Source organism: Thunnus albacares, chromosome 4, assembly GCF_914725855.1.
Source record: "Thunnus albacares chromosome 4, fThuAlb1.1, whole genome shotgun sequence".
Taxonomy (NCBI): domain Eukaryota; kingdom Metazoa; phylum Chordata; class Actinopteri; order Scombriformes; family Scombridae; genus Thunnus; species Thunnus albacares.
In genome coordinates, this window is record NC_058109.1 from 14,780,242 (window position 1) to 14,803,719 (window position 23,478).

At 39.5% G+C, this 23,478-nt stretch overlaps 1 protein-coding gene across 5 annotated transcripts in view; it reads right to left on the reverse strand.

Annotated features, from left to right (window-relative positions):
* The window catches only part of arhgap9 (Rho GTPase activating protein 9), a 42,127-nt gene that overhangs the window by 8,937 nt on the left and 9,712 nt on the right, over window positions 1-23,478 (reverse strand). For 3 of the 5 annotated variants that reach the window (XM_044350179.1, XM_044350177.1, XM_044350176.1), the window contains 14 exons: window positions 20,156-20,496; window positions 19,017-19,215; window positions 18,401-18,795; window positions 14,958-15,209; window positions 13,936-14,028; window positions 9,773-9,838; window positions 7,142-7,288; window positions 6,846-6,944; window positions 5,905-5,966; window positions 5,685-5,772; window positions 4,994-5,089; window positions 4,338-4,436; window positions 2,169-2,274; window positions 1,681-1,800 (listed from right to left, as the gene is read on the reverse strand). In XM_044350179.1, the coding sequence (XP_044206114.1) occupies window positions 1,681-1,800; window positions 2,169-2,274; window positions 4,338-4,436; window positions 4,994-5,089; window positions 5,685-5,772; window positions 5,905-5,966; window positions 6,846-6,944; window positions 7,142-7,288; window positions 9,773-9,838; window positions 13,936-14,028; window positions 14,958-15,209; window positions 18,401-18,795; window positions 19,017-19,215; window positions 20,156-20,377 (2,044 nt within the window). In that variant the 5' untranslated portion in view covers window positions 20,378-20,496. The remainder of the gene's footprint in view (window positions 1-1,680; window positions 1,801-2,168; window positions 2,275-4,337; window positions 4,437-4,993; window positions 5,090-5,684; window positions 5,773-5,904; window positions 5,967-6,845; window positions 6,945-7,141; window positions 7,289-9,772; window positions 9,839-13,935; window positions 14,029-14,957; window positions 15,210-18,400; window positions 18,796-19,016; window positions 19,216-20,155; window positions 20,497-23,478) is intronic. The other 2 variants (XM_044350180.1, XM_044350178.1) reach the window with 1 other exon arrangement.

The following is a 23,478-nucleotide window of genomic DNA, read 5'->3' on the forward strand; positions in this document are numbered from 1 at the left end:
TTTGCTGCACACACATCCAAGACATGATGTAACAACTACACGTCCACATTAATCTAGTGATATATTTACTGTTTACTATGGGAGAAAAGCCTCTGTGTTTGGCTGTGTTCCAGGCAGAGATGTAAGCTCACACTTGATGATGCAACACAACTCATGCACTGCACTGTATTTTCTATAGGGTGTATCGTTGAAAGAAAAAATCATATGCAACCCTTTACCCTACTGTATGGTACCATTATATTTCTGTGTGATCATTTTTAGGACTGTGATAGGGAGGGGGGGGGGGGGGGGGGGGGGGGGGGGGGGGGGGGTTGTGTGTATGTGTGAAAATGTACTAAAAAAAACGAGCACCACGCAAGCATAAGTTTCTGTTTGCAACCATACAGTCATCTTTGTGTTATCAATCTAAAGACACGTTTATCAGAATGGCTTCATCACCTTTAACATGCAGGAAATGATGTCACACCTTCCAGTGGGTGAGGATGTGGTTAGGCCCACATATCCCATTAGACATATTGCTATTTCTCCGGATGCTGCTTATCTACTTTGTTCTAAAAGTCACACTGTACGGGGGCAGCAGATGTTCAATCCTAACAAAAATATAATAAAATAAAATAAAAATATGAGATGCTGGGGCTCCTGCTGGTCTGGGGGGTCTGAGACAGTGCCTGCAAAATTGTAATGCTCCTGTGTTTTATTTCTGTCACCTCTCTACTGCTCGCTCTCACAATAAAGCAAAAATTGCCCCAGAAATAATTACAAAAATTAGGTGCAAGGTGAATTTTTAGTGCATAGAATATGGACAAGAAACTTAAGGTACTTGTTGAAGCTTTTCAGAAAGACTCATTTAAGATATTATGTACAAGTATACAAATTCATGTATAAAAAAAAAACAACAAAGTGGCCACCACAAGCCACTAAAACATCTTCTTGGTATAGATTCTCCGAGTCTCTGAACTCTACTGAAGGGATGAACACCATTCTTCTAAAAGATATTCTCTCATTTAGTGTTTTGATGGTGGTTGTGGAGAGTGTTATCTAACAAAAACCTCCCACAGGTGATCAGTTTGGTTGAGATTTGGTGACTATGAGGACCGTAGCATGTAATTCACGTCATTTTCATACTCGTCAACCCTTTCACTGACCCCTTGTGCCCTGTAAAGAAGTATCTGCATTTGTTATAGTTCTAAACTCACTTATTTACTCATTTATTACAAATTCCTCATTTAATTTGGTGATAATTTACAGCATGTATATATTTTTTTTGTTTAGAATACAGCCAAAAAATCTACGAACTTAATCAGTTTTTAAGGAAGATTAATCAAAGGTGTTATAGTAGTGTAGTAAACAGCTGACAAGTGAAATGAAAGCACTAACATTATGTATGTCAAGCTCACAAAACAGGTGAGGGGGGCTGTGACACATCTTCAGTAGGGGGTGTGCCATTCCCAAAGGATAAATGCTAAGATTTCCTGCCTGCCATCGCAGCTGAAGAAGCCATTCAGTTAAATGGAAAAGTGTATTTCTTCTTCACAACAACACACCATTGATTAGTTTTAACTGAAGAATTGCAATCTTGTAACATCTAAGAACACGTATCTCCATCATTCCCCCGCTGCATGCAGCTGAATAAAGGATACACAGATTCAAATGGTCTAAAGCTTCAAAAAGAAATCTCACCTTTAATGAGTCCTTTCTCCTGCAGGGCCTGCAGAGGAGGTCTCTTTAGAATGAGCTTCTTCAGCCGGGTCTTCACTCTCTTCCTCTCCGTGTTCTCCAGGTTGGACGTCGAGCGAGGGACTGTAGAGGGAGGAAAGGAGGAGGAAGAGAAGGAGGAAGAGGAGGAGGAGGTCAGTGCGGGGCGTTCGGCTACTGGGCAGGAGAGCAGATGAGAGGGGATGGTGGTGAGGATGAAAAGCGGGAGGGCCGGGCGGCGGCGGAGATGAGATAGGACTGACGGGGGGATTATTTGCCACGGTGGCCGTGTGAAAATATAAGTGGGCTGGATGGAGGAGAGAATGGAGGACAAGATGGAGGGATGTAAGAAGCCTGTATGGAAGTTTAGAGAAAAGTGATGATGATAGACTGACTGGCAGTGAGGGGTGGAGGGCAGGGATGGTTGGTTGTATGAAGGGAGGAAGACATGAAGTCTGAGGAAGTAGACTTACGGGACGTTCTCCTCTCATCCTCGTCTCCACTGTGGTCCAGCATCTCCACGCTGCCCGCTCTCCTCAGGGAGTACAGAAGGACGTTGTCTAACGGGTTTTCACGGTCCTGAAAGGCAGGGAGAGAGAAATTGTGACAAATAATGACACATTGACACATTGCACAAGTGGCGATTGGTCGAGGACAACAAAAGATTGTTTAAATTTAGAGCACGATACTGGATTTTTGTAGGATAACAATAATTTTGCTGATATTGCTGTTTTTGAGCAGTATGAACTTGGCCACTTGGAGGCAGCAAAACAACCTGTAAACACAACATTGGCATTTTAACATTAGCATTCATGTGCTAATTAGCATTCAATGAATGCAATTCCAATATTCTTTTTCCTAGCTCTGGTTTGGTCTTCACCAACCCCTGATAGAAATATCTGGCTCTTTAACTGCTAAATGCTCCACTATGTTCTCCAGTCACTAAGTTACTAGTTGCTAACTGTGTGGCAGTGGGGTGGTAGCATACAGTGGTTTTTTTTTAAGCAGGTTTTTTTCCACTGAAAACTGTAATACACAAACTTGTGATTTCGTGTAAGTGATTAAGATATAAAGTCTAAGCAGTGATTTTTTTATTTTCTACATATAACAGCTTTAACTCAAATTACCAAAAAAATATATGATGGGATTTCAGCGTTAACAAACTTTACTCCAGTCAACTGTTATTAAGTGTCTATGGTTTTTATACAACATTGTGCCTCCTTCCTTCGAGCACATTCATGCTATATGAATGAGCTGTTTAAATAATTTTACATTTGTGCCAAAGTCAAAGAAGTTTTGATTGTTTAATATTAGAGATTTCTGCGTTTCTGTTTTGTCTTTGCTTTTCTCTTGGACTTGTGACAGGGCTCGGTTTTAAAAGGGCGATGTCACATATTTCAAGTGCACCAATCAGAATTTAGCAACATTTTATCCTTTATTGCAAAATATGTGGAAATTGCTGATCTTTGTATTTTTATGTAATAATCAGAAAAAATGTATTCCTTATCCCTTTTTATATTTTGATGGCTCAATTTTATATCACTCACTCACTCACCCACTCTGTATTTATGTAATACTTTGTTATTATTTTCTTTGTTCATTATTCAATGTTTGCCAATAAAGTTGGAAAAAGGTAATAACACATTTTGAGTACACATATGATGACAGTTGTTGGGTTGTTTGCTTCTGTTGCCAACCAACATAAGCAATAACATCAAAACTGATCAAACTACATCCACACAGCTCTGATGAAGCATAATAGCAGAGATTTGAGTTTGAAAACAGAGTTTTAAAGTTAAGATTTCTTTTTCCAAATCTTAAAATTTGATTGTTTTTTTATTTAATAATGGATATTTATCATTATAGAGAAATAGAAATACTTAAAGTCCCCCTCCACTCAAAAAAATGTTTTTGTTCTTCCAGTTGGATGTTTGAGCTTCACTGTGCAGAATGATGTGTGTGCAGAGTTTTACATCGGAAGGACGTTTTCACAATCATCTGCTCAAAGTGTAAAGTTTCTCTGTGCTCATTGAAAATCCGATTTTAAGGGGCAGGTCTACAAGAATAATTTGTGACATCAACAAATAGTTTGGAGCAAATCCTGATCTAATATCCACTTTACAGTGAAGTAGGCCAACAGGAAAACTTTAGAAATCAACAATATTTGCATGGTTATAGATTTTGGATTTTTAATGAGGGAGAAGGAGGATATGCCATTTTAAGGATATTAATGTGGTAATTTAACTTTTTTTATGTGGAAAAACCGTATCAGACACAAAGTATAAGTCAAAGTAGAGTATTTCGTATACATCTCAAAACATGTCTGGGGGGCATCTTTAAGATTTGAACCAGACTTTAATTCAAAGTGTTCTCAATAAGGCATAAAATACATTAAATTTTAAATTGAGAATTGAGACGTTCTAAAGACAAATGAAAAAGAAATTCAGTATAAAAGGAAATTTAAAAGGTGAAAACAAATGAAAAAATTAGATAGGACGGAATTCAGAACATAAGAGCTACGTAGATAACTGTTGGAGACAGTGAAGAACATAAAACCGACACTATTTACCGTATATCCTAAGATTAGTAGACAAGTAGAAGAGGTAGAGTGAAAGTACCACTGTGCGTGTTGGGAGACTCACCAGCCTGTCGATGACGTTCTGGATGGTGTCGTACCACTCTTTGATCAGAGAATCCGTCTCCGACTGCAGCAGGAACTCGTTGCCTGTCACTGTCCTCAGCTGAAAAAAAAAAAACACATTTTCAATACAGTGTCAAAGTATGCACACATCATATCATAACATATCATGACACTGCTGTCACCCAAACTACAGAGACTACCCGTAAAGCTCCCCTGTATGGTACATATTGTTCTTTTTTCACACTTCTTTCTTTCACAACCAGTTTCAATAAAAGTTGGACATAGTTTCATTTTTACAGCACTTACACCTACATTTAATGTGTCACATTTCACTGGATATTCATTTTTCAGCTTCCTCTTGGAATTTTTTTAGAGACTCAAAAAAGTGTTGTTGTTCCAAAGATGTCACAGATGGTCACTAAAGGGTGAAAGAGTGAGAAAAAAGCCACTTCCCCCTCTCACTTCCCTCACTGATAAGGACCCCTCACTGACAAAAATATGATTGTACTGTATATTTTGATACTTATCTGCTACCACATTGTCCTCACTGTTCATATGGTCACAGCAACACGTTGGTTACAGAGTTACAGAGTGAGATCATTTGAGAATTTCTTTTTTTAACTGGATTTCCTCTTGAGTCTCTGTCTTGTTTGTTACCTTGAAGACGTTCTTCTTGCTGGACAGCTCGTTGGCCCATTGCAGCTGTGCTCCTCTTAAATCCACGCTGCTCTCGGGGCGACTGTTTCCTGGTTTCTGTTTTTGATTAACACAAAAAAGACACAAATAAATCATATTTTTGCATTTCGTCAACACTCATCTGGCTGCATTGACCCATATATTTCTCTATTTATGGCCTGTGGCTGGTGTTTATGCCTGCACAGAATTTGTAGGCCACCACTTTTTGCTCTTCTGACAATAAACAGCTGCAACAGGTTTGTGTGACCTGTTTTATGAGTGTAATTTCATTGCAAGGATTAAGAGAAGCGATTGACAGAAATATGTGCAATATAGGGGACATAAATATCCAGCTGTGTAGTCACTTTTTGGGTTTGTCCAAAGCTACTGGTGTTTGTGCAATTGACAAGAATCAAATGACTTGTGGAAATTTGCTGTATTTCATTCTAAAAAGGAGGAATCCACCCTGCAAAAAAATGACATCTGCATTTATTAAGTGACTCACACCAAGTATTGCCTAAGGATTTTGTAATCAGGAAAAATATGCTGCATGTAATGATTTTCCTCCAAGTTTTGTATAATAGTCTGGAACAAAACTCATTTATCTCTTTGCAAGTACTGTGCATTACCTGGACTAAAGTAATTAAAACACAGGGTTTGTCTGAGATCTTACCCAGCTGGAAGGTGTCTGTGATTTAGGATCTTTGAAGAAAACCAAACTGTTCCCAACCAACACGACCCAGGATGGGCTCCAATTTTTCCTGCAACCCAACAAAACATATGTGTTCTGTTCAGACTGCAAATCATACTTGCCTTCATTTGCTTTAACACGGTGTTCCCACTAAACAGATTCTATCTAATTTCACTTGTTTTGTCTTCGTGTTCAGCCTCACCTCAGTTTTCGACCTCCTTCGGCAATCTTTGTCTTGTTCAAGAGGCCGGCTTTCTCCAACTCCTGGGAACACATTAAAACGGCTTAAAAAGCATTGAAATCTGGTTTATGTAACCACAACATTTACTCTATACTGTCACCCATCAGTCAGATTCAGAATGGGCAGAGATGGCTGGAATAGTAAGAGTATGTAATGACAACTTTAAAGCTTCACAGCAAAATACAAGGCTTTTCCTCTGTGTAATATACTGCATCCTGAGCGAACCCATTTAACTTGACTATTGCATCATTTAAAAAATAGCAGGAGGGGAGCTGCTCTAAAATCTCCCACTGCGGTATGGCCCTGTTTAAGGTGCAATAGAACTGAATTAATAGTAACTATGAAGTTATGAGTACAGTATATAAAGACAGAGAGGGACGAAAGTGAAGTGAAGAGAAGTGAGAAGTGAAGACAGTTTTAAAAGAGAAAGCAGAGAAAGACAAAACCTAAATCTAGTCATGTAGATAGTTGTTTTTATTTGAAAAGGTTATGAGATATTATATATTTTTTGTGGTGCTTGAAGAACTAAAAAAAAAATTCTGCTGCAGTGTGTTTTTGCATGAACAGTACCTGCTACTCAGTGTAATCCAGGTTAGTTTCCTCTATTTTTACTTCTTTATTAAATACGAATGAAAATTGTTCACAGCGAGATCTGTAGATCATCCTGAGTAACCGTGACATTTTTTCTAGAAAGACACACTGCTGTTGACATATCAGTTTGTTTAATACTTAGATAACCACTAACAAAATTTGCTTCCCCTTAGTAAAATTATTGAGTTGTGGGCAGCAGATAGTAGAAAGAGGAAATCAAATTATTTCTGGACACGTGATATACTGACAGCAGCAGTTTAATGTGAGTTATCGATATTCATACACAAAGTAAAAAGGTAGTGTTTTCGCACCGGTGTGGAGCCATCGTTGTCTGGAGAGCTCGCGGGAGACGGAGGCTCCACGACAATGTTGGTGACATTACATGAGTAATCTCTGCACTGCTGGACCAGCTGAAAGACAGAAAGTGGGCGTCATCTGCTGTGTTTATTTGTCTGTATGTGCATATGTACAAGCACCAGTCTGTCTCTTTGTTCATGTTTATCTGCATTTCCTCTTATCTCTGTGTGTCTGTGAATACTTTACACACAGTTTATGACTTTGTGTTTGTGTGTGTGTGTGTGTGTGTGCGCGCTCTGGAGGTGAATACCTTGCCGTTCTCAGGCAGCATCATGGATTGGGAGTGGCTGAGCTGCTGCTTCACATCATGGAGGGGTGCGGAGTTATGGCACTGGGCATTGGCATTGTTGACCGCCGTCGTGCTCAGGGTGTCAGAGGAAGCGGCACGCTGCATGCTCTTCACAGGGGTTAAAGGTAAGGGTCAGATGTTTGGGTCAGTGGTCAGGTGGAGCAGACAAAGAAAGGAAACGGCAATTGCTGATTTATTGTGTATAAACTGAAAAACAGTATGCTCTCATGTTATTTTTAAGGTTTAGATCATGTTTAATAAAGCCTGTAAGAGGAAGTGTTTGTTTTCTGTTGCACAACTCTATTGAGACTATAGAAGAACCTTTTCTTTATATTAGATTTACTGTATATTTTAGTATTTAGCTGGTGCTCTTGCCTAGAGCAACCTTGAATGAACAATTAAACTCACAAACAAGCAACAGTAAGGAGCAACAGAAAGGTCAGGGTCTTTTCAGAAATGCATGCATACAGTTTCTCTGCATACTGTCTTCACTGACAAAATGAGATATTGTTATTTTAGTTTAGATCAATTTGCTTTGCAGCTTAAATACAATGCATGCAAGCATCGTAGCAAAGATAGTAACATAATCAAGTAAGACATTAATGCTTCAACTTTCACTTTACTTTTGGTTTTGAATTTTCATCTATTCAATGAAAGAGTCACATGTTGTGTGCTTCCTTTGATGTAAATACATTCAAGATTTCACTTTGTTCGATACTTTGGTTCATGACTTAATATTCACAAAATTCCCAGCTGTACTTTGACCTAGTTAACATCAGCGTGTTAAGTGTTATCATTGTGACATACACCAAATCTACATCATCTTCCCATCTGCTCTTTCAACTTTTCATCCAATATTTCACCTAAGATGAGGCTCTTTGCATGCTAGTGGGATGTTTTTCTCATCATTGTTTGTTTTGCTGCAGTGGAGCAAAGCTCACTGGCTCGGCATCTATACTTCAACTAGTTTTTTATTTATGCCAGCTCTCAGTTTTCTCAGTAGATATCATGCAGTGGTATGAAACTTTCTGCTATGTCAAATCAATTTGGAATAACTTGGAATTATTTTAAAGCAATCCTCTTTGCTTTAAAACTGCCAATGCTGCAATATAACTTCATCTACCTGTATGAACTGCAAATGTCAACTGAAGCATTCTGGCCTTCTGACTGTTCACATTTTATGTGGGGGAAAAAGGAAGAAAATATAATGATGAATATAATGAGCCTGCCTATACTGAGCACTTCACAGAGTGGCAGATGGTGACAAACGGTAGTTTCCTGAGAAGTTCAACTTGTATGTGTCACTTCACAGGAAGAGCTGAGAGGAAGAGCCACACAATGATACATGCATGTGCATCTGTACATATGCTTATGCTATATGCTTACAAACAAATTCATAAACATGAGCAAGAGTGCATGATTGCACACAAATGCACATATTCACACAACGTCAACTTTTCATGCAGAAACAGCCATAATTAAAGGACCAGTGTGTAGGATTTAGTGGCATCTAGCGGTGAAGTTGCAGACTGATTGCAGAGAACCTATGGTGGCCGTGGAACTCGTGAAAAACACAAAAGGCCTTCTCTAGAGCCAGTGTTTGGTTTGTCCGTTCTGGGCTTCTGTAGAAACACGGCAGTGTAACATGGCGGCCTCCGTGGAAGAGGACCCGCTCCCTATGTAGATAGATTCTTATTTTCAGGTGATTATACACTAATTAAAACATACTTGTGAATATTATATTCCATTTCTGCCAATATATCCGTCTAAATCCTAGACACTGGTCCTTTAACTACCTTACTCAATCCCTGTAACCTAGTTTCAACAATCAGACCAAATATCCCTCCTAATGTTTGCCATCTCTTCATGCAAGGAGGATTAGTACTAAGAGCCAAATCTGTTCCTTTGCTAAGAGAAGGCCTTTAAAAGGGCTTTTAACCAAGCGCACCCACACCCCGCTGTGATGCAACATGTTGCAGTAAGAACTGTTTGGGAAACAGCCTTTTTTTTTTTTTTACAACATGAGTTGCTATTTCACCACCTTAATATGCATAAATGCTGATCTCTGGAAATCTAAAGAGCATAGCTGGCATTACTTTAATGTATTCTACAGTAATACAGTGGAGATGCAGTTTTTGCAAATTTAACGACTACAGTTCATTGATTTTCATGAGGAAAATACCCTCCACCAAAAGCCCTTTCAGCGCTGACAAAATGCTTAGGATTACCTTCACAGTAAGACATGCAAACAGGAATAACAAGGAAAGAGTTGTCATCTTACAGGTTTTCAAGCAGTCTAAATATTGTATAGATATTAATGAGCAGTACAGATGTATAGTTATTAATTCTGGTGGTTTCTGCTCCAAGCATAACATGAAGAAGGATTTTATCTCATGGTACCAGAGTTCTATGATGCCCCATTTTGTTAAGCAAATGCATCCTGTTGTGTAGGAAGAATATGTAAAACTGGTACGACGTGCTTATCTTCTACTTTATTCTTTGACGGGTATTTTTACAAGGTGAAAGTCAAGGTGAAATGCATTAGATGCCCTCTGGCAATGAAAGAATGCAGCAGGTAGAGAAGAGTTTCACCTGTTTCATCTGCCAGCCACCGTCTGTATTCCTCTGGTGGCTCCCGAAGAGGAAATCAGGAGACAGCTAGAAAGGAAGAGAAACAGAGAAGCAAGAAGACAAAGACAGGAAAGACAGATGAACAGTTAGTACATATAGAGTATATTTAATTTAATTTACAACTGAAAAGCACTTCATTTTTTCTGTATAACTGACCTGCAAGATAAAAAAAATCGAACAATGCTTCACTGTCAGGCTTTTGGCTAGTCTCTGTGAGAACTAAACTTGTCACTCTTTGTGCAACAATAAATATGTTCAAAAATGGCAGCAGATTGGGGTGGATTTAACGCCCACGTGTGAAAACAGGATGCTGACAAATGTGTTGACTTATGATCAGCCATGAAGCCCAGGCTAACACTCACACCAGCTACGAAACTACTCCTCTGCCCCTCTCAACTCCGTTTACATTCTGCCTGCTGTTTGATTCATCACCACAGCACGAAGGTTGACACACACACACTCATGCCCTGTTTAAGTTAAAGTGCTGAGAGGCAGTTGCTGCCGTTGCTCAGTAAGAGTGAAACACATTTTGCATAGTACTTGTTTGACTCAAACATCCTGATTGACTAGTTATTGAACAAAGTTGCACATCACACACGGCCACATGAACACAGTCATATAAGCTTTTTTTGCAAGAATGACAGCACCGAGTCCTCCGACAATGAAAAGCAAATATAAGATGATAAGATGAGATGATTACCGATTAGATTTAGCAGTCTTCACTCGGGCTTCCATACAATTCCACACCGAACAGCACAACATGAAAATAACACAATAATTACTCTCATAGTAAACTAAAACAAACTTACAGCATATGTGCTCATTTCTGCTGATCAACCAGTTATATAATCCAAATCAACGCTTGTTTCTGAGTGCTTGTTGTCTGTCGAGTTATTAGAGTCCTCAGCCGTGCGTCGTTTCATATCATGACACTCTGTCATCTGAGTGTCAATATGTAAAAACCATTCATCTCTCCCTCCTGTCTCAGCCTGTCTTTACTTCCCCATTCTAGAGGGAAGCCAGCTTTATCAGTCGGTATAATCAGTTTCATGTACAGCTGCTCAACCAGGAAGGTGTGTGGGCTAAAACTAAATAATGGCACCAGAACTTTGCTAACATGCCGCATTAACCACTGTCTAACAGCTTTTCTTTGCAGATTATAAAAAAAGGCAATGGAATAAGGAACAAACATTCAGTACAAGTAGCAATACCACAATGTTCAGTATTATGAGCAAAGTATACCAAAAACAGACTTTTATGCTTTAAGATTATATCACTGGATTGTTATTACCGATGCCTTGGTGTGTATGCAGCATTAATTTTTATTAGTTATGTGGTCAAGCTCATGTGAGCTACTTTGTAAATTAAAGCCAGTGATTTCCAACCAGGGCTACATGTGCCACAACAAGTACTTCTAAGGTTGTCAGGGGGTACTGTACATAGAGTGACTGAGGAGAAGATAAACTGATTTGAAAAAATAGAAATTATGATTTGGTTTAGGAGAAAATTAAACACACAAACAGGATTACAAAGAATCAAAGAACTACCAACTATAGCTGCACAGGACGAAAGTGACTCGAGTCAGTGTTAACACTTTAACACCAACTGCCGCTGCTGCTGCTGTGAGAGTGTGAAAACTAGTTATCAAGTGAGCAGAGAAGTTAAAATAGATAGCTCAAAGTGATGAGTAAAACATGGAAATATCCAGCATCTGCCACTCCAAATGGTAGTATGAATGCAAACTTGATCAATCCTATTGAAAAAAGGAACCAAACTAATTGTTAAAGAATATACTTTTATGTAATTAATAGTTTTAGAAGAACACATTTGGATCATAACGGGTGGTGTCGATGAAAGGGGTACTTGATCTCATCTGACGGCAGGCAAAAAAGTCTGGGAGCCGCTGGTTTAATCTATAACAATACTTCCAATCTTATTAAGTTATGTTTTGTGTAAAGTCTGAATCTGCAAAGTAGCATGTTAACTGCATTTTTCAAATACAGTAAAAACACAATTTATATTGTGGAGTAAAAAGAACAGTATGTCTGCATCAGTACAGTAGATGATTATTGACAGGGCATGCATGAGCTCACACAAGTCAACATGGTGAGGGTTAAAATAGTATTTAAAAATAAAAATCTACACACAAGGTGTGTAGATGTGTGCAAAACAAGTAATATGGGTCACCTGGGTTTTAACACCTGGCTCATAAAATCATTTGGCACACAATGTGCATTATACATATCACTGGTTGAGTTCCTGTTTGGTAATACGTGTACCACAGAATAAAAGGTGACATATATAGGTCAACAGAATGCATCTCACACTAACTTGATGTGGGAATCACGTCTTTGATCATGTGGGTATTTTTTTTGATGAGCAACATTAAATTTGAAATACTGACGCAACATTGGGGCAACGCAACGTTGAGATGCAAAATGCTTATCTCTACCAATCTGGATCATGCAGCTTCTGTCTCTTTGGCAGGTAGATGTCGTCACTGATTCGCTAGACAGGTCAATTTCAGTCACTGATAGCTAGCTATTGCATAAATTCCTCAAACCTTTACGTCGTGAAACAACAAATGCACTTCCTCTCTCAGGGTGTGTGAACACTCTTGTAAAGCCAAGTTAACAAAATAGGTGCAATGAATGAAACTGTGGAAGTTTGACTATGACGGCATTTGCAAGGGAAGTGAGGGAAGAGAGGGAAGAGTGGGAAGAGAGGGAAGAGTGGGAAGAGAGGGGAGGGAGGGGAGGGGTTTACTGCTGATGAGAAGTTTCAGTGAGTGGTTTAAATTTAGAAATGTTTTGTAATGTTTTGGAGTCCTCTGTCTCCCCCTCTGTGGCCCTAATGGCTTCTGCTCATCTGCATCAGATCAAGAGGCATTACCTTGTTATTCCCTTCGGGGATTAGCCCAACAAAAACACTATTTGAGAGGAAGTGTGTGTCGGGGAGGGGGGGCAGTTAAATAAATAAATAAATAAATAAATGAGGCAGTGAGTCGGTCAGTAAACGATGGGGCAACTATGAAGATGTAATCCCCTTTTTAATTTGGCTTCACTCAGCTTTGCTCCCTGCTTTAATCTGGTGCACAGCCCTGGTCTGGACACTCTGTGCAGTCTGGGTGACAAATAGAGGCTGACAGTAGATTCATAAATTGAGAGAGAGGCTCAGGAGTGTTTGTACTTTGCCTCACTGTGGTTTGTTCTGTCTGTCTGTGTTAACAGGCATGCCAAAGCACAGCTGTGTGAACTAAAAAACACATTACATAAGTCTTATTATTTAATATATGAGTCAAGACCTTCTGCCATGATTTCACACCACTACATCAGTAAAAACTTCCTTGTGACTAGAATCATTAAATAAAAGTCAAAGCACAATGACAATGTGTGGGTGGCTGTTAAAATAGATAAATATATACATTAGCAACTGAATTAATTTAATTAAACGTGCTAATACATATCGTATTCATTAAAATCTTATATGTTTATAGATGCAAAAGATTAAAACTACAACACCACTGACCTGACATGAACTATGAGCAGACCTGACTGGTAATTGTGGCAACAGGAGGAGCACTTGTTGAGGTTTAACACACCTAAGTTCACTTCAACCTCAGAAATCTCCACTCTCAGAAAATCCCGTGTACTTAGAATCGGTCAGTGTGTAGCAATAAACGTGTGATATTCAGTGGTATGTCGGCTGTGAATTCCAACCAACCTTGTTGATTAACTTGTAATTTCGCTAAATTTGTGCCTTGCTGTGAACTCGACACAAATTAACTTAATTTGTAAGACGCTTAAAACACAATACGTGTATATTGATTCAAAGTGCTCGACAGGACAGAACACAAAAGTAAGCACTTGTTGCTCTCTGTGGTTATTGCACGTGAAGGTGGAGGACAGCTGTTTTACCAATCAAGTCACGTGTCATCATATCGCAATGGTAACTACTGTCATTTTGTCACCAAAGTCAAGGACAAACCTCAACCTGATTTCATCATCCAAGAAGCTCACATATCCTGATGACTGCCAGCAAGAAAACGCCTTTCAACTACAGATGAAGCTAATTCAGAAACTGGCTTTTAAATCACACCTCTGGAGAAGTTTAGTAGCCCTTACCCTGTGCATAGTTCCATTGCCAGCGCCAGGAAGTGGCAGCGACATATGGTTTGATTCCCTGGGTAACGTTTGGGGCTGCCTTGGACTGGCCTGCTGGAGAAATAGGAAAATACAGATTGTGAAAAAGGTAAGTTATTATCCTCTATCAGCAAACAGTGAACTTTTGTTTCACAGAGGTTTTTGTTAGTGTGCACTTCATTGTAAGGGGTTTGTGTTTTTTTAAGTTGCTCTAATACCTCTAGAGTCAAAGCTGTCTGTCTATATCACTAAACTTGGCCAGTTACTGAGAGTATTTAAAAGTTTATTTGAAGCTAGGGAGGCTTCAGCCATATAAATTAGTCAAATCAAGTCAATATCTTTCAAAGTTACTGTCTTTTTAGTGCCAAATCTCCTCTTTTTATTGCGATCCTTCCACTGCAGCTGAACAAGAAAACACTGTCCATTGAGACACAAAGACTATAACAGTGGAAGATATCCACTTTATTTGACTAACTCAGACAGCTGAAGCCTCATATAATCTTCAGATAAACTTTTAAATACATTTCAGGACTGTGGATTTCATCCCCTATTACTTACATTGTAAGCAAATTTTTAAAATATCCTTTAAGTTCAATGTGACCCTGTGACCCTGCCCCTTTGAGTGACTGCCACTTAAAGTCACGAGCGAGTCTCCTCATGTGCACTAGGCTTCAGCTATGGAAACCTGCCCTGTTGTCACTGTTTGTGCAATCTTCTCTGCATCATGTCATCTAAGTAAAGAGAAAATATGCAAGCCAGGTTGCTACTGAAGTTCTTTGGTTGAAAATATTCCTTTTAATGCTGATACAGTCAAACCATGTGAGCATATAAATGAGGAGACTCTTTTATTGTACACTTTGACCCCTTTCTATTCTTTCCTTTGAGAGAGAAAGCTTTCATCCAGCTCTGAATATGCCCACTGTTTCAATTTCAATTTCAGCAAAAGCAAAAGATGTTAATGAGGAGAAGTAGAAAAGCGACACGTGCTGTGTTACGTGCTTTACCTTGCCGGTGTTGTGTCCAAGGGCTCGGCGAGGGGGTTTCCATGACCTTTCCTTAGTGATGCTGTTGACATAGTAGTATCTCTGTGTGGTTGGGTCCAAGTACTGCTCCCACAGGTCCCTGATCTGAAGAGGCTGCTGACCAGGGGCAGGGCTGGGTGGCTCTGGCTGCGACAGACGTTTCTCTGGCTGCATTTCACTGTAAAGAGGGGAGTCCTGCCAGGACAGCTGGGACAGATAGGACTCTGTGGGGACCTTGTGGGCAGAGAGATAGATAGAGAGGAAGAGACACGCAGATGTTGACATAGAGGAAAAGGAAGTGACTTCAATATGTAAAACGTAAAATGAATTGCAAAAATTCAAAACAACATGGTTCACTGCCTTATAAATGAGAATAAAAATGTAATTTTTGGTCTGAAATTCAATTACGTTGACCATGATTTTATTGCCTAGCATTACTGCAAATGTGTGTTGTGTACAGTTTGTGCAATATATGCATGTAATCATATTTTCTTGTTAAGTTTTTCTATATCTGAATTGATGGTCTAAGGATAGTAAGTGTTGTATGCTGCAGATACTGTAAAGCCCTTTAGGATAAATTTCTGTTTTTGTGTTATACGGTATAAATTAGCTTGACTTAACGACAGTATGTCTACAAAACTGTGTGTTTGTTCATAAAAGGAGAACATGAAAAATACCACAAGTAGCAGAGGACGTGACTTGAACAAAAACACTCATCTCGGTGAGTGAAAATGAGACAGAAACCCCACAGGAACCATCAAGACAACAACAAATGAAATCCCACCGCCTCTTACTATAGAATAACCCGTGAGACTCTGGATTAAGACAGAGCTTATAGAAATGCATGTGCTCACCCAGATAGATAAAGAGGCTAAAGAGAGACTAAAGCAACAGCTACAAGAGAGATCTACAAATCCAATGAAATTAATTGAAAGGATATGCATGAAAGATCATCTTTCCACGAAATATAGCTGAGACATAATTCACTAACTGATTGACTGGCTGGTTGCTGGTTGATCCCTGTTACATAACACATAGTCGTTTCAGATAATGACTGAAGGAAGAATGTGTGTCGTATGGATGCATGTGTGTGTGTGTGTGTGTGTGTGTGTGAGGCAGGTGTAAAAACAGGATGTGATCAAAGTTTCCTCTAGGGGGCAGCACTGAGTCTTGAGCTCACCTGAAACTTCCTGTTTCCTTCTGTTCACCTCAGTGGTTAAATCTGAACTATCTGTTCCTCAACAGGGTCAGATGAGGCCAGAGCCATTGAAAATATGTAATTCAAACCTCTGTTACACTGTACTTGTAAGCCTCCCAAGGGAGACATTATTATTTTAGTATTAGAGATCAAAACATGTGGACTCTTTCTGTCACTTGGGTTTGTAGCCAGGCTCTTTGAGTTGATGCAGGATCTCTCGTAACTCCACCTGTGACTGCATGTAATGCCCGCTGTGGAAAAGTTATAAAGTATAAAAAAGTTTTGGTTCCAGACCTCTGAATTGCCGCCCACATCTCGAATCTATTTAAGAACTTTGAACAAACCGCCCACTCGCAAAATGTAATGAAATGTTTTTTTAAAACAATATTTACATAAAAGAAATTATAAATATATAAAAATCACAATTTCCCGAGTTCAATGCATATCACTTCTACAAATCTAAAACACTTTTTTTTTTATCTCATTAAAGATTAACAAAAATGGTAATGGTTTGATATTTTCATCATTATTCATGCCATGATCAAGTGCTTATTCACAGTTGGCAGCTTGCTCATTGTAATGCCACGACAGATTAACATGAGCAAAACAGAGAAGCTTTATTTATGGACAGGAGCCATGAGAACTGATCAGAAATGTATTGAGATACAGTAGATATAGAGTAATATTGTGTTTGTTCTCTATGGTTGGGAGGAGAGAGATCTATGAGAGAGCTGGTACTGTTGCACATGTGACTGTGTGGCTTTGGTTTACTGCAAGAACTTTCTGTTTTTCCGTCCTAACGTTTTGTTCAAAGCTTTTGGTTTCCGTGGGGGGGAGGGGTCTAGACAGTTGGGGAGACGTTGCAGGTGTGGCGTGTGTCTATGTGTCTATGTGTCTATGTGTGTGTATGCCAGTGTGTTTTGCTTACACATTCAATTTCTACAGTTTGTCATAACCGACCGAGAAAACAACAGATAAACCTGAATGAATTACCAAATTTCTTTCAATGTGATGATAATTTATCTTCTGTGTTTGGATTTGTTGTGTGAAGCGCATCATGAAACCTCATATAAATCTGATATTAGAGTGTAAAGAGTAAAGTTGGAAGTTGGGGGCGACCTGGTGGTTTGGTGGTCTCGTATGCTCACCCACAATGTACCCAGTTTGATTCCAGCCAGAAACTTTTGTTATTTGGCGTAACATCACCCTCCCTTTCTCTCCTTGTGTTTCCTGTCTCTCTGTCCACATACTTTTGGTCATGTAGTGTACCAACAAATAAAATGGCATAAATATAAGGTTGTAAAGTTGTAAATCAGTCAGTTTTGACTAAAACAAGATGATCTTAAAAAACAAAAAACAGAAATTAAATTTCAACATTAAAACCTTATTGGAATTTTGCCCCCTGGAGGAGGAAGATTAAATTTAAATGAAATTCCTCAACAGTGTGGCAGCACTAGGGAAAGGGTGACAAAAATTGTATGGTGAGAGAGAGAGTGTTTTGTGGTTGGAAAAAAAAAACAACAAAAAAAACCGAGGAATTTAGACCTGAATGTGGCTGCAATAATCCTGCTTACTGGGATTAAAGACACAAACGAACAGAGGGAGAGAGAGGAAGTGAGAGCACTGTCATTTCCACTGAGATCACACATATTGACTTCCAAAATTGCAAGTCAGCAGATTGGTTCAGTAGAGGAAAAACTCCTTTTGGTAATCTAGTTTGGACACTAAACTGAGAGACATAACCTCGAGTGTCTCTCTCACCAGCGCCTTGCTTAATCTCTGACGTAAAACAGGGATGCCCATGATGTCATGACAATGCTAACTTGATTGCTGCTTTGGGAGGATTATTCAGGTCAAGTACGGACGTAAATCAGATACAACCTCAGCTGCCTTAGCTGTGCTAAGCAGTCTGGTGGGATCCAAACACACATAAATACACTATTTTTTCATTTTTAATCAGTTTAATCCAAAATGAATATTCCTGTAGTTTCTACCGGAAAAGCTTCTATTACAAGCTGTTACTTAAAACTCAATACTCAATATTTCAGATTAACTTTGTGTAAAAGTGTGAAATTAAGATGAAAATAAGAAATAGGTCTAAGTAAATTAAAATGGCAATGACAAAAATATGAGAAGGCTAACAATTTCCCTTCGAGCATCTCTGTGGCCCTCCAGTTGTTTGAGTAACATCTGTATGAGTTTCATGTGAGATCTTGACTCTCCCTACCTGCAGGTGATTGTTCTTGCCCGAATTCCCCACCATGTCCCACTGGCTACAAGACTTCTTCGGGACCCTGTGGTGTACACGGCTGCTGAAGCCACCGCCCACCTCATCGTACGGGTTCTCCATCACGTTTTCAGGCAGGTTGCTGGAGCTCTGGCTCCGCGTGATCATGGGGACCACCCTGGGGTTCGGTGGCGCTGTTTGAGCTGTGGAGGCTGCAGGGGACCCAGGGACCGTGAGGTGGCCTGATGGGGACGTGGGCAAGTTGGGGGTAAAGGTGAATCCAGAGAGAGGCAGAGTAGGGAAGCGGCCTCCACCCGTACTGGTTTTGTTGTCCAGCCCCTGGAAGGCACTGTTGGAGTTGAGGTTTTCCATGGAGCGGTAGATTGGTTTGTTCACTGTGGGAGGAAGGTAAAAAGTTTTCTCATTCAACAAAGATCAAGTATTAACTTTGTTTTCTTTGCATACTTAATAGATACATAAGAGTGACATCAACACACAAATATGTTATTTTTTCTACTCTTAAAATACAAAGTTTAACAGCCGATGCATCTGGAAAAACACACAAAAAAAGATGTTTTCTTAACCTTTGACTCTCCTTCTTACTCTCACACTTTACCTTGGTGCTGCTGATTATAGTTAGGATCCGTTGATCTGGGAGTGAGCGTCACCCTTGGCAGTATCCTGAAGTTGGAGCCCAGTGAGGCAGACGTGACCAGGCGCTGGGGCGAGGGCATCGGTGCAATAGGCACCTCCGTCACATATGTGGCAGGTACGTACAATGGCTTTGTTTTACTGGCTGCCCCTATCCTCCGAACCTGTAAACGAATAAACAGATACCCAAATGATTTAGCTTTTTTTTTCACATGAACCCACTTAGTTGAATCAAGCAGCAAGCACCTTAGCTAAATGCTGAAGCCAGTGCACAAATGTCTTTTTACACTACAGTTCCTGTGACATCCAGTAGATGCATAGATAAGACCCACAACTTCTCTTCTCTTCTCACAACTTCTTCTTCTTTTGACATACAAAATTTACTTTTCCCCCACAATATTTTATGTTCTGAATGGCTGGTGTGTCACTTCTTCTAATGTGTTTCTTGGGGACAATTATGATATACTTTTAAATTTGTTATTTTATTAGGCTATTATCAGCAATGTGTAGATTTTCTCATTGCCAAATCAATCTGATACTTGTTAAGATATTTCACTTGAAACCACAAATGTCAACCTCATGGTGGTGCTAGAAGAAATGTCAAGAGATCATCGATGTCAGTAAGACACAGCATCATGGGGTAGTTTATTCTGTGCAAGTCCCACATTCATGTAAATACTCAATAGAGCAACACATCCGCAGCTGAAAATAGTCCCAAACAAATGCACTATTTAATCTTGTTTGAGTAACATCTTCTGAAAACCACACAGCCCAGATGTTTAAGGAAATTATTTTGCCCTTTTAAAAAATAAAACTATATATTCGTGACATGTTTTTAAAGATGAAGAACCAGTGGGTTTTGGGCTGAGAGCCTCAGACAGGTTGGAAAGTCTTGAGAGAGACAGACTAACACGTTGTTTTTGATCTTTCCATGGAATTGGTTAACTATGACAAATATAGATTACCAGCATTATCCTTAAATCAAAATCCAAACTTTGAAACCTCCCATCAGGAACCTACAGAACATTGTAGATGCTATGTGCATGTTTTTTTTTCTCTGAAATGTATGGCTTCATTGTCACATGAGAAAAACTGTTTTCTCACCTGCCACCAGTCAGCATTGGTCTTCTTCAGGAGAATAAACCGTTCGCCCTCCCTTATGCAGACCTGCCTTCCATCGGCACCACGGTAGTTGTAGTCATACTGGGCCTCGAGGACCACCGTACCGCTAGGGACCCCACACAGCGTCACCCCCCTGGCGGTCACCGTGGGAGATGCAGCAGGCTGCTGGTGCCCCAGAGAACGCCGCCAACTACCAGACAGCATGGCTCTCTGAACTGGCCTGTTCAGCAACTTCTACAGGGAGCGTGCTGATGGTTGAAAATGGTGATACTGGTTGGGTTGGCACAGGGCAGGTGAGACTGGAGCCAGGCCAGTGCCATGCTCTGAAACAGATAGAGAAAGAGAGAGCGATTACTGAAGCTGTCAGAGAACAATGAAAAAATGTCACCTGGATCCTTTTAGTTCTAAAAACGGAAGTCTGGGTTAATCTGGGGAAAATCCCTAACCTTTTTTGACGACGTTAAAACATTTATTTCAGTGTTTTCCCTGAATCTCCCTCCTTCATAAAATATCTCTTTGCAAATAGAGCTGAAAGAATGAATTTATTAGTTAATCGCCAGAAAAATTACAACAATTTGAAGATGTCACCCTTTGGCTTTAGGACATTGAGACACAGCATAGACCACTGCTTATTGCTTAACGTTCAATTACTTTTTTAATTGTAACTGATTCATCATTTAGTTTATAAATTGAGACAAAAAAGTTAAAAAAAAAAAAGCCCATTACAATGTCTCATAACCCAAGATGATGGATAATATTTTCAAATTTCTTGTTTTGTCCAACAGTTTAAACCCACAGACATTAGATTTACAATAATATGAAACAGAGAAAACCAGCAAATCCATCACATTCAACAAAAATTGGAACGAGTGAATCTTTGGTATTTTTCCTTAATGGTTTAAATTATAAAAATAGTTAATCTATAAAGTTCAGATCTAGACAGTAACTGCCTCCTACAGTATTTCCATACTTGTAAATAAATGAAATCAACAGTTTTTTTCCAGTTCCAATTTTTGGCAAACATAACAGACACACAGGATATGAGTGAAAGGCCACTGCAGGTATTTGCACACCACAACAGTACATCACTTTTCTATTGTCCTGTCATCCTGGTAGAACTGAGAGTCACGTGTGTGTGAATAACTCATGCATTTGGAGGATGTAAGGAGGCGCAGTATACCCAAAATAGCATCTGTCTCTGTCTCTCCACCTGAGCCAGCATCCCCAAGCTAAACCCCAGCTCTACCCAGCCAAGACCCGCTTACATAAGAGAACATCAAACTTTCTGCCAGAAACACAGCAATACAGACTCACACATGAATACATGCACCCACCCACCCATCACCACACGAACACTCTTGCAAAGACACACACAAGCGTACACAGAAACATCTCTAGGCACCTAGCAACAGTGCTTCAGTCACAGTTAGGCCCAGCCAGTCTGGGTGGGAAGATGAGAGGCAGCAAACAGAGAATTAAAAGAGAGATGTGCGTCATTACTGAGGATGTAGTAAGGCTGGGACACAGAGAGGAATTAGATACTGTAGATGTACAAGAAAAGAGGAGGAAAATGAGATAAATGCCTTAGATATAACAACCTGTGCAAAAAAAAAAAAGCAGATAGTTAAGGCTAGATGGGAAAATAGGAAAAATAGCAGTTCAGGAATGGATGAAGTTGGATGGAGCTGGGAGCTGTGTGATGGTGATGGAAGAGGGGGGGGGCAGGGTTAGCTGGCTGAACCTTGATAATCCCACCATTATTAAAGCACAGGAATGAATCTGTGACCTCCTAGGCTACAGAGAATTACAGTAAAACCCCTTCTGAACCAGCATATGGGCTGGATGCTCACTGCAAGGAACAAAGGAGCATTTTCCAAAGTACTTGATCAAAATGTAATGAATTAGAATAAATATGATTCCACATTAGCAATAGTTAGAGCAGACAAGACTCCCCTTTGGTCCCTTTACTCCCGTTACAGGAGGATACAACTGACTTAGGTTGTGAAGTAGCTGATGAATGAATAAACCTTGTCAATTTTATGTCTATGTGCTTGACAAAAATGTATACTGTATATAAATATTTATTTATATATATACCTTTACAGATGTAAGTAGGAAAAATAACAAGTAAGGTGAAAACCAAAAGAGAACATCTTAAGTTCTCTGCACAGATGTGTATTTATTGCCATTTTTAGGAAGTCAGACTGTGTGAGATGTTATTTTAACACAAAAACGTATGTGAAGCTTGTGATCACATGATTTAAAGTGAGACTATGTAACTTGAGCTAAGTAGCAGCCCCTCTGACCACAAGTGTCATTTAAGTGATAATAATAATTGCTAAGAAGTAGTGCATCAACAGCTGCAGATGTAGAGAAGAGTCATAAAGCCTGTGAACTGCTCATGAATTCAGCTTTACATTTGTGAGAAGGAGAATATATTTCATTTCTAGATGTTATGTATGTATATCACACTGATGAGTTGTTCTCATAATTGTTCAGTGAGCCTGATGAAGCATACAAGAAATATCTGTAACTGTTAAAAAAAAATATCAAGATGTTTTAAGTTGAATTTTCTAGTGACACATTTTAGAATAATCTGACAATAAAGTGTAATCTAACCTAATCTTATTTGAAATATATGCCTTTGTTCTGGGACTTAAAAATGTTTCAAAAATTAAATAAAATGCTTCTCTATCTTATTGATGAGGTGAAAGAATGCTCAGAAACACTCGTATGAGTGCTGCAGCAGATATCCGGAGGGACAGAGGCAGAAGTCAGAGGTAAAAGGCACGCAAGCAAACAGGAAACTGCATAGATATATCAAGGTTCAACCACAGTTTGGGTCATATCCTTTGTATCTTGCAATTGTTTCTGTGACGTGAAACACCTTAGATAAATAAATTACGTGTTACGTGTTAAGTAAACTCTGTGTTGCCCTGTTGTCTCAACCAGACTAACGTGCAGCTCTGTGAGCAGCATTAATTACTACCAAGGTGAGCCTTGAAGCACAGAATAATAGTTGTTTTCGGCTTAACTATCCTGCCGCATGGCTTGTGTAAAGAGTAATTTACTATTTAGATGGGCAGGGAGGTATCACACCTGCTGCTGCTGCTGCTACTATACCCCGGATCTAAAGAAAGGGCAGAAACATACAGCAAAGCACATTCACACAACCTGTCCACGATTTCTATCATGAGCTCTTCTCCCCACACAGACAGGAAGCTGCACACCTGTTTGTCTTTTCCTGTCTTCACTGCTCAAAACAACTGGCTATTAAAAAGAAAACCAAAACAAAACAAATAAAT